Source organism: Ptychodera flava, chromosome 22, assembly GCF_041260155.1.
Source record: "Ptychodera flava strain L36383 chromosome 22, AS_Pfla_20210202, whole genome shotgun sequence".
NCBI lineage: Eukaryota > Metazoa > Hemichordata > Enteropneusta > Ptychoderidae > Ptychodera > Ptychodera flava.
The window spans coordinates 24,468,710-24,480,956 of record NC_091949.1 but is presented as its reverse complement, the minus strand read 5'-3'; the positions used below and the strand labels follow the sequence as shown (position 1 = coordinate 24,480,956).

Genomic DNA, 12,247 nt, shown 5'->3' with positions numbered 1-12,247 from the left:
TCTATCTATCTATCTATCTATCTATCTATTTACCGGCACTCATAGAATACACAAAAGAACAACAACGAGCTCGAGTGGAGGCAGACGAGTTCAACTCGCTAAACTTCAGTATTTCGGTAAATAGGTCCATACTTGTTATTGAAAGCAGTGACTTTTGGCTATACCATGGTTGTGAACCGAATAAAAGGTTGGATTCGTTGATGTCAGAAGAGTTCATTGAAGATTCCGAAGATTGGAAGAAGTCTGAATGATCAGCGCCATCCAGAAGATCGAGTTTTCTATCATTTTGTTTGTTTGCCTTGGACAATGACTGAATGTAACTTCAATATATGGTGTGTCAAGAGTCAAAAAACACGGTATTCGTTTTATTTGACCTTGTCTGGTTTTCCGGTGTCTACCTGAATCCTGGAATATAGGCATTGTATAGAAAAACCATTGTTCTTATTCATGTAAAGGGCATTATATATTTGGTTTCTTATCTCGTGAAAAGGTTATCTCTAAGCGCAGACACATTTTTTCTTTTGAATTTCACAATAAATGCCTGAACCCACTTAGGGACGTGTATCAAACTTGTCGAAATTGAGTATTGGATTGTTTTGTCCGTCTTATCGATTTATAAACCAGGTCGCCGGTATCATGTAGAAACTTGGTCGCTCAGGTCAAGCTGAACAGGCGAGCTCAGCCGAGTGCTGAGATGACCTGTGACCTCGGTATCTCATAAGCCACCCCGTGGGTGTGTACTCAACCACTGACTTGCCATAGTGACCGGTACAATATGGCTGCCAAAGAGAGCTGTCAGGTAATACAATAGACGTAGAAAGAACGAAGGCTGTGTTGTTAGTTACGTGACATTTCTTGTCCGCTCGGGCCCTGCAGGGCGTATTACACCGATTGTTTTCTGAGGATCATTAACTTCACTGCAAGGTGGTGTGAAGTTCAGCCCGGGAACTTAGAGATTTTGATATTTTGCCTCAGAAATAGTACCGCTCTCAGGTTGTGACCTCTGGTCTTTGGACATTGCAGTGTTATAGGTTTGTCGAACACCATTTTTAAAGGGATCAATGACAAAACGAATATGAACATTATAGTGCACGTCAGCAATCGCTCTGCACGGTGAACATTTTATGAGCAAATTGGAACACGGCGGACTCCAGGGATTAATAAGTTTGAGCAATAACAGCTATAAGCCAAGACATCTATCATCTCAGGTGGAAGTTAAACACCAGGTGGTATTTGAAACATGAACACGCATGTAGGGACGCTGCCCAACATGGAATCCGAAACAGGTAACGATTGTTTAACTGCGCTCGAAAGAGCGTGCGAAGAAGAGATCAACAAGGTGAAGGAACACGCCAAGAAAGTTGCTGTAAAACTCAGGGAAGACGAGCAGAAACTGATCGAACGTTTAAAGTCTGAGTACGAGTCCCAGAAAAAGCAAGTTGTCCCGGAAATAAAGCAACCCACAGTTCACTTGGAATTCCTGCCAGATACAAGCTTGCTCGATGACGATAGGGTAATCCTCGGCAACATAGGGGCATTAGATGTGAAAAAAACAAAAGTTGGAATTCCGAAATACGTTCTTGTCGGTGACTCAGAAGACCTGAAATTGGAAACGTTTGATTTCTATGGAAACAGGGCGGCAGGGTCAAATGAGTACGACCGAGTAAGCGTCGAGGCAACGTGCTCGGGAGGGGCCAGGCGAGAGTTAGACGTATCACACAAAAGCGGAGGAAAGTTTACGTTCAAGTTTTCCGCGGACACTGAGGGCGTGCACCTCTTATCCGTATCTATAAGTGGTCGTGAAATGCCTGGCTCCCCCTTCCACGTATCAGTTCTATCAAGTAAGTTGTTAATCGCATCTGAGTGGCTTATATTATGAACACCACGCAGGAGTAGACAGGGAAAATATTGGAGAACGACACGACTGTACATACGACAAATGACGCGACTTTCGGGGAAAAATTACAGTCAACTGGCTGAGTTTTCGTATAGGATTCATTGTGGGGAGGTTCCCCTATTTCCTTTATATCCACATGTCAACTCTCTGAATGTCGCTGTTTCAGGTAGAAATATTGATATTCTCAGGAATTCCAAAAGTACATAAATTTAAATTTTCGTGGGCTATGACAGTGACTGGCACATCAGAAGTACACTTTCGCCATCAGCTGTCAAAAAAACACATGCGTCACTCCAACCACAGTCCCTCTAGAGGGACTGTGCTCCAACCGACTGAACAATTTTGTGATCGTGGGGAGGGGGGGGGGGCAATTTCATCATGCAGTCTTCCAGATTTAAAGGCATAAATGTAATCAGTAAAGAGTTTGTGTAATTCACATGTACGGGCTGGTCTCATGGCATCTAGCCATTTTATCAACATAAGACCATCATGAAATAAAATGTGAAAGTCTTTGTGATCTTGAAGCTTACCGTTGATACTATGACACACATAAATGTTGCAACAATTTAAGGTAGTGTGCGACTCGAAAGTGAAAGACTTATAAACTTTTGCTCAAACTTACCTCCTCAGTTAAACCTTCAACCATCTTCTTTCACAATCAAGAATAAAGACCAGGTGTCACCATGCAAAGTTTAGTACGAGAGAACCAAATCACCCAGCATTTACTGAATTTTGAAATTCAAAATGGCCGCCACCCCAGTAGTAACTCTACGGGGAAAAGTGAAATTTTCGATTTTTCGAAAAACTAAGACTGAAATTTTCTCTTACTCCAGGAGTTTTGAAATGAGCGCTCATAAATGGTGGATCAGAAAATAATTGTAAAAATTTAAGTCTGAATATCTGTCCCCGAGGCGCATTCTACCTTAACCGAAAACTGTTAAATTTTTATGGAACAGACAAGAAAGTAATTTCGAAATAGGCTAGTTTTTAGTCAGAACATTAAGTCAATATTTTCTCAATACATACAGTAAGAAACTACGTTGAAAAGGTAAAAATAGGAAGTCTGGTTGCCAGAGGAAAAAACTGGGAATACAAAAATGAGGTGAGCGTTAAAAAATTGTGTTACTCAGTATCTTTGCAATGGATAAAATCAAAATGTAGAGGGAACGACGTTCCCACACCTGTTTGTTCTGTGCTGTTCTCATTACATACTATCTCTATAATCACATTGGACATCTTTGCTGCAGTTCCTTTAGGTCACACATGCCATGATGAGGTCTCCTCATGTAATATGCGGAGTGGCGATGATTTGCGCCCCCCTCTCTCTCTGTCGTCAAATTATTGCATTCGCCATACATATATACGCGTATATATATGCACTTACATAATCGGATAGACAGATAGACAAATTCGTAGATAGATTCTTATCTATCTACCTACACATACACATACACGCGCGCTCTACTGTTTGTACGATTGGACTCCCTATGGAAATATTGTTAATGTGCACAAATCGATAAATATATAATTTATTGCGGGCGCTATAACGCTATATCGGTGTGGTTAGGCTAGACGGAAAGTTGCATGCTTCTACAATCCTTGACTATTGCCACCGATAATGAGATGAGTTTTGATTTTAATTGTCAGCAAGAATGATGCTTTCTCCCCTTCCTGTACTTTGGGGGAATAGACGGCGGGTAGCTCGGAATATAGAGTCTATTCGTTTAGGTAGTGTGTAAAAACTGTTTGTTTGACAATTTTAATATGCAGGAATTTTGAACACACCAAGGAAAGATAAATTAAACATGTCGTAAAGGTCTACAGTGATGTAGACTGGAAACTATTTTTTGACTTACCAACAAGACAGATTTCGCCACCGTAACAAACAAAAGGACATCTTTTGCCTTTTATATAAGATTGACATGTAATTTTTTCCCCGATATCTTTTCAGGATGGCAATCCGCCTGGTAAAGGGAGAGTGACACGAAAGCAGGGTGATGACGTCACTGTCCAGTGGGACTGCGGAAACCAGGGCAGCTATTTCATGGAGGCCAGCTCTGGTTATTTTCAACTGAAACTTGCTGAGTGTCACTGAATAAGCACAAAAATAAAACTTCATCTACAACCGTAGGTGGCGCAGTAATAGCGGAACAAAAACGCTCAAGCCTGACAATGATAATTTCTCATTCAAGGTGCTAGCTCTTAAGAGAAAGTGAAAATTCAACGTCACAGCTATCGCAACTTGCTCTATCTGCTAGTGCGACGACACTTGGTCACGTGGAGTTCTTACAGACTAGACCGTACAGCCACTATTTCACAGTCTCGCCAGACCTTGCCAGACCTGGAACTAGCGGGTGTGCCTAACGTTTTTTGAAAGTTAACATTCCAGCTGACATACATGACTGGCAAAATTCCATGAGGTTTCCCTACAGACTTTCGAACTGTCGTAATTTTCAAGTTTATCTGAAAGATAGAACTTTGTGCTGCTTCGAATTATTTCTTGACTTTTACAATGTCTATATAGTAAATTTTTATGACGTACTGTCAATGATAAGAAAAGTAATATTTTGTTTTTCAGATTAAATTTAGGGCACAGGAAAGCGACTTCCACAAAATTGATAAGTATGTCGAAGGAAAAATAGCTGTAACCTTTGACATTTCGTGATTTTGTGTATTGTAAATGAAGTGTACGTTTTTATTTGAGTTCCTAAAGTATGTCAAAATACAAAAACCAATGGCCTTGACAACACAGCAGATTAAGCGTACAATTTGCAATTATCATTGTCTACAATTGAATTCCAGTCCAGACTAGAATTTATCAACGACAACACTGAGCATTACACACATACATGTACATGTATATGCAGAGTTGACAAACTGAACACTACTGGTAGAGACAATATTCTAGTCGTTGTGTTTGGCCTCCTGAGACACACGATGAATCATGGTCTGTTTGCAATATCCAATGCTTGAGTGTTTTTTTATTGACATCAGACTTACAATAATTGGCCGGCAACAATTCAAATAATGCTGTTACGGTTCTTCAAGTTCAGTATCGCCTACACCTTTCACCTATACTTTCACTTTATATCGATCTCAAAGTCGCGACACAGTGATTACCCACTTGCTTAACCCTTTCACCCAGTTCCCTGTGTACGGGTCCATTTTTACCATAGAAAACAATGGATTTGGGTCAAACTATGGTGGTGAAAGGGTTAAAACGGAAAATCCGATAGGGGAGTCATAATTGGAAGTATATGTACTTGGTCAAAAATATCCCTATGTAACAGTATTGAGGTTTGGTTCCAGTATCGGATACCACCACGGCACTAATAATGTTCTGATCAAAGAAGTGCATATGTATCGTCTTCAAATATGTGGCACATAAACCTACGCTGAGATAACATATAGCTATTTTGTGGTTCAAAACAGTTTACGTATTCCAAATCGGTGTTTTTGTTTTAGCTGAGTGACGATTGTTAGATTCTGGAGTCTGTACGACACTAGCTGCACCAACGCTTATCTCCCCTCACGTGCACCCGATGGCACTGCCCTAGAATAAAATGTACCTCCCGATGAATATTTCTAAAAGTAATGATTTGATACCTATCGCAAGAAATGAAAGTCTGCTTTTAACGCACATTAGTTCATGGGTAACTTCTTTTGCAAACGTTCTATTCAAGTCAAAACACAGAAAATTAAAATGATTATCCAGATCGTCGTCTGTTTCAACACGTTTAGAAACTCTTCTCATGCTTCTCTGGGAATCGCCAAGGGATGGGCCATTGGATCATTGGAGGGGTGGTCAGGGAGCTGAAATGCACACTTTTCGGATTTTATAAAGCATTACGTCATTCAAAATGCACACCTTTGTATAGGCCGGTCACTAAGCGAATGTTCTGTTTTGAAATCGGTTTGGCTGCAAAAAAAATTGTTTTCGCAATTATTACTCCACGGTGTTTTTTTTTCCATTTTTGACCGTCCCCACCTTGGATCTAATGCTACAAGTAAACCACATGAGATTACAGAAGCCAATGCATACGGGAATTGTACATCAGAAATTTCTAAAAAGCTAAAAAAAAGATGCATGCCTTTTGCTACTTTATGAACAAATAGAACATGCCTTAAAAGTATTGATTAGATCACCTCGCATCTCAAACTCTTGCTCAGTGGTGAGATGTCAATTTTTACCCACAATGCATTTCAATATCCTTGGGGAGCATCAGTTCTCAGATCGAATTTTCTTAAAGTAGGTTTAGGGAGACTTCAGTAATTAAAGGGGGGTGGGCCGGGGGAATTGGGGGAGGGTCACTTTTTAGAAAACAGTTCAAGGGGGAGGGTCACTTTTTATAAACCTATCTTGGGGGAGGGTCACTTTTGACAGAAGCTGATTTTATGGCCAAAACTTTGATTGTCCATGTGATATTTCCTGAATTGGAAATCACCAACAAAATACGTACACATTATAGACCGCCATGCATAGTGAATTGACATTTCGGTGAAATTCCAAAATCAAGTTTCTTACACAACCATGGACTTGTAACCACTCTAGTCTAATCAAGAACAATAACCTAAATAATCAAGCATACATAAATGCACAGATTTATCTAATTTTGTACTGAAAAAAAATTATTCATAGTTTCATCATAGACCGCAATGCATAGTGAATTGACATTTCAGTGAAATTCCAAAATCAAATTTCTTGCACAAACATGGACTTGTAACCACTCTAGTCTAATCAAAAAACAATAATGTGAATAATTAAGCATACATAAATGCATAGATGTATCTAATTTGTACTGAAAAACATTATTCATAGTTTCATCATAGACTGCTATACATAGTGAATCAACATTTCAGTGAAATTCCAAAATCAAATTTCTTGCACAACCATGGACTTGTAACCACTCTAGTCTAATCAAGAACAATAACCTAAATAATCAAGCATACATAAATGCACAGATTTATCTAATTTTGTACTGAAAAAAAAATTATTCATAGTTTCATCATAGACCGCAATGCATAGTGAATTGACATTTCAGTGAAATTCCAAAATCAAATTTCTTGCACAACCATAGACTTGTAACCACTCAAGTCGAATCAAGAACATTAACATCAATAATCAAGAGTACACAAATGCAAAGATTTACCTATTTTTGTATTGGAAAAAACTATTCATAATTTCATCATAGACACCATGAATAGTGAACCAAATTTTTAGATGAAATTCAGAAATCAATGTCTTGTACACAAATGCACATTTTACTTCCCTATTCAAGCAAAGTACATTTAAATACATTATCAAACATATAATATACAGATATAGCATGTTTTGTGGGGGTAAATTGTCAATAATTTGCCGGATAGACTCCATGTATTATGATTTGATATTTTTGGATGAAGCACTAAATCAGCCACATCTTGCCTTCTTATAGTTGCACAAAATATGGTGACCCTCCCTCAAATGTATGAAATACCATATCTCTTCAAAAATTCTTGCCTTTGTAATTTGTCCCTACCATAACAATTGAACTAATTGTTATGTAAATTAGCTGATACTGTTTTAGTTATTCCTGGGGAGAATACCGCAATGGTTGGGGGAGGGTCAAGTTTTAGAATGTCGGACAAGGGGGAGGGTCACATTTTAGACAGGAGGATAAGGGGAGGGTCAAATTTTACGGTACAGGTGTGAGTATTTAGGTTGCAGTGGCGGGCATATATACTACGGGATCAACAGATCGATTCGAAAATCGATCTACTTAGCAGACTACCCAGCTAAGGAGCGCCTGTGGTTTCAGTGTGTTTTTGGGTCTTCGCGACTCATAAGAGCGCCGTCAGCGGCAGAATTTGGCAACTTGGCCACTTTCAGCGGAAAGGATATACACCATGGCCTCTGCAAAGCCATTGGAAGAGAACGACAATTTGGGAAAACTCGGCGAGTATTTCTTGACCTGCAGTCTTTGTCAAGAGTACTACAAGAATGCCAAGACATTACAGTGTCTACACTCTTACTGTGAGGGTTGCCTGCAGACATTGGTGCAGAAGAGCGCAGAAACTCTCAGATGTCCTGAATGCCGATGTGAATTTCAACTTCCGGTTGATGGCACCTCAGCTCTTGCCTCAAATTTCCTTATCAACGGGTTAGTAGAATATGTGAGAGCGCGTGACACGCGACCGATGGGGAAATCAGATCAAGGGATCATGTGCGATTTCTGTGAAGAAACGGTTGCCGAAAAGAGATGTTGTTCTTGCGTTTTGAATTTATGTGAAAAATGTGTTAGGGGTCACGCAAAGATTAGAGCTATCAAGGGGCATCGGATGGTGGCGCTGTCCGACATAGAGATTGATGAAATTGCAAACTTTTCGTCGTTTAGGTCGCCAACTTTCTGCACATCTCATGAAGAAAACATCATCAAGTTGTACTGCGACTCATGTGAGAAGCCTATTTGTTTGGAATGCGTGGCTTTAGATCACAGGCCACCCGAACATAAACACAGATCCCAAGAAGAATTTTTCACAGTCTCTGTAAAGACCTTACGAGATTCCTTGGACAATCTCAGGATAAAACAGACAGAAGCACGGGAAAGTGCACAGAAAGTTACAAAAAATCTTACCGAGGCAATCGAGCGCCACCAAGAAGACGTGAAGAAGATACAAGCACACACAGAAGAAATTATTCGGAAACTTAGAGATGAGGAAAAGAAGTTGCTTGAACAAGTGAAAAATACCACGATGCCGAAAAGAAACAAATTGAATGTGATATCGATCATTACGAAATCGCAGAGAAGAATATCGCCAGTGTCTGTGACTTCATTAATGTCCTTATAAACTATGGCGACTGGGAGGCGGCCGCTCAGTTCAAACAGGCAACTGTACGTGTCAATGAAGTTATGAAAATAAGAACAAGATATTACCCTCCGAAGATTCCTGCTATCTTCAGACCAAACAACGAGATGATGAACGGTGAGGGGGTTATTGGAATCTTGGAGGAGGCGATCAAGGTAACGCGATCTAAAATACCTAAGTATGCTATCACAAAGGAAGTAATACAGATAGATGTGCAGTACACAGACTTTCATGATTATACAACTGATCGACTTCAGGCAACCCTTACTGACCCAGATGGAAAAGTGAAACAACTGGACGTTAGCCGTGGATCGAACTGCTACAGAGTCAAATTTCGTGAAGACGCTGAAGGTCTCTATGACTTGTCATTGACTGTTGACGGATATAGCATGCCCGGTTCACCATTTACCATTCACGTCATGTCAGGTATAGTGAAATACAGTAATAAACGTCAAAAAGAACATGTATTATGTCACGTGAATGATTCACCACGTGTACCAGAATCATCCACACCCGTTTGAATGTTTGAAGAGGGCCGGACATTCAACATAGTGATAGTTTATTATTTTCCCATTTCGACCATTGTTGAATTGGCTTTTCACGTATTTTGCTGTCGGGGAAGGACTTCAGATACTGAAAGAGTTGTTTCGTCTTTATAACTACAATACGTTGTCGGGTTCGAATTAATTTCGATCAATCGATATGTTTGTGAGTATCATGATAAAGAGCATGCGTAGCCGCGTACACTTAATCTAGTGAGGAACGAGCGTAAGGTGCAGAACAAACTGAGTGTCTGGCTATTTGCATCCGTTTACTGTTCTATGTGGATATTGCAAAGGGTATTTCATTTATTTATGTTACAGGTGAAAATATGGCTGCTCAAATGAAGGTGGGAACGGTTGTTATTAGGGGAAGAGATTGGAGCTATGGATCCGAGGTAAATTTTCCAGGTTATGTATGTCCGTTCGCGTTCATAGGAAATTGAAATGCCTTCTACCGTAGACTCCAGAAAATGAGGTGTATGGTTCTAAAATGATAACTACAGCCACGATTCATTGTCACATTGATTTTGTATATGACCTACATTTAGTGTAAATTTGAAAATGACCGCCAGTGTTACACTTCCCTCGATAGAGCAAAGTTTGTTTGTTTTTTCCATTACAGTAATTGCAGTGACAACTATATTCACCCATAAAAAAATACAATGAACAATTTCCTTATTGCGCGAGACTTTAAGAGCCATATCATTGCGTGATTATGACGTTTGTTGGAAATTGTTTCTCAACAAAGTGCAAAATGGATGTCACGTGTAGTGCCGAGGACTGCATGAGTGACCCATTTGAGTCCCCAACAAATTTTGAGAATAATTATTCAAACTTTGAACTTGTCGGCAACTGAGGCTGATACTGAATATCGCCTCGCGAGATCTCCCCATGAACGTAAAATACTCTGCTGTGTTCATTTGGCATTCAGTGCTATCGTGAAAGAAATCAAACAGTAATATTGTACGTTTCTATTTTGTGTTTATTTCAAGGATGGGAATCCACCGGGCACTGGTGAAATAACGGCTGAAAGACAGTACAGTGGATTGATAACGGTTAAGTGGAGCTCTACAGGCATTTGCAGGCAATATTTTATGAAAGAAGGCATTTACCGCTGCAAATTAGCCGGTTTCTACTAAGATAGGCAGTGTTTACATCAAACCAACAAAATCATGTAGACTTGGCGAACAAAGCTGCCATATACATGATGAGTCTTGGGCACATCTTTACGAATACCACTCACCTTTCATTTTATCGACAGACAGTATGATTAAATTGAGGACTGCATGCCAGTCATTTAAATTTTGTAAGCTTGTTTCTTGTGCTTTGTATTACAGCAAAGGTAGAATGGCGCCTTGGGGACACATGTCTGAAATATCAAATGTTTCCAATAATCTTCTGGTCTAGCGCTTGTATGTTGTAGGCACAGTTGCGAGTGGAGTGATACATACCGGCCGCCGCGTAGTATGCATAGAATAATTGGCCAATTTATTCTATGCATACTACGCGGCGGCCGGTATGTATCACTCCACTCGCAACTGTGGTTGTAGGGGCTCATTTTGCATCATTCAGTGACAGTCCAACTTCAGTACGGCTTTCTTCTCTCATTCCTTTTAAACGATAAGATTGATTCAAATTTGATGGTAGACATATTCATCATCAAAATGAAGTGTCAAGTATTGAAATGAAATGAACGCAAAACGTTCAAAGGAAAGATCTGAAAACAGAAAATGTGAATGTGTATAAAATGAGTTCCCTTCGCATCCGTTGACATTAAGTCTCACAAAGCCTGAACATGTAACCACAAAATCATCAACATTATTTTTCAACATAAGAATAAATTACAGGGTATTCACCCAGGAAGAGAAATAGCATTTCATTTGATTTGCACAGGATTGAAAGGTTACCTTACCCTGCTGCCGTTTCTTTTTCTTTGAAAAATGAATTTATTCCAACAAAGTGAAATGTAAAAACACATCTACATAACTGAATATTTTGGGTTGAGGAAGATGTGTGAAAAAAAATAGTAATTTAAAGGGCCAGTATTGATACCTTTCGATAATTTTTTCACCAATTTTGTTTTGAATGTGAATCATAATTCCTTGTTCTTCTCCTAAACACTAGTTGATATACACAGTGTTCAGCTTGTCAATTCAGCCTGAACGCATGTAAGCTGCATTGTCAATGTTATTGTTGAAAAGTGAATTCTGGTCCGGACTAGAATTCAAATGTAAACAATAACTTCATTTTACACGTGTAGACGCTAATTTGACAAGCTAAATAATGAGTGTTCCAACATTCTTTTGGAAGTAGAATAAGAAGTTACAATTGATATACAAAATAAAAATACTGAAAAAAATCATCTTAGCATTACTGGCCGTTTCACTGAAGAGAATAGAAACAAATATATCAAATAAATCATATCATCATATGAATGCATTCAGGACGCATCCTTCTCCTACAAGTCTTACAAGGCTTGAAAACATGATAAAATCTTCAGCTTTGTCGTCATCTTATAAGTGAAATACAATGTATTCATTGGTGAAGACAGATAGCACTTTAACTGCATAATGATTGAAGGGTAACTTTAATCCCATCAAGATTTGCCAAATTTCTAACATTCCAAACTGTGTAATTCACAAAGGAAGTGATACAATATATCATATCTGATATTAATTGCATTATTATATCATTTTCATTTCCTGCAATTGCTAATCTTTAGATATTGGTATTGTTATCAAAATTGTGCTTTCTGACAAAGAAAGAAATTGACAAGGAAAGAAATACATTTCTTTACTTACTTTCTGACAACACATTTCTGCCAGATTTCTTTTACAAATTTACACTCAAATAAGATGTGTTCCAGTGTTTCTTCTTTGCCACAAATGTTGCATTTCCCAACACTTAATTTAAAAGTTTTGGCCGTGATTCCTGTAATGAGGCCTCTGTGGAGTACTTTTCA

At 39.0% G+C, this 12,247-nt stretch overlaps 2 protein-coding genes across 2 annotated transcripts; both read left to right on the top strand.

Moving 5' to 3' along the window:
* Positions 1-713: 713 nt before the first annotated feature.
* LOC139123021 (uncharacterized) lies at positions 714-4,649 on the top strand. The gene is made up of 3 exons (XM_070688961.1): positions 714-1,841; positions 2,926-2,999; positions 3,849-4,649. Exons 1-3 carry the CDS (start codon positions 1,241-1,243, stop codon positions 3,990-3,992), a joined length of 819 nt encoding a protein of 272 aa, XP_070545062.1. The 5' UTR covers positions 714-1,240; the 3' UTR covers positions 3,993-4,649.
* A 3,134-nt stretch (positions 4,650-7,783) lies between these two features.
* LOC139122309 (uncharacterized) lies at positions 7,784-10,623 on the top strand. Its single transcript, XM_070687705.1, has 4 exons — positions 7,784-8,037; positions 8,616-9,169; positions 9,607-9,680; positions 10,278-10,623. The coding sequence occupies exons 1-4, from the start codon at positions 7,784-7,786 to the stop codon at positions 10,422-10,424; spliced, it is 1,029 nt and encodes a 342-aa protein (XP_070543806.1). The 3' UTR covers positions 10,425-10,623.
* The last annotated feature ends 1,624 nt before the right edge of the window (positions 10,624-12,247 follow it).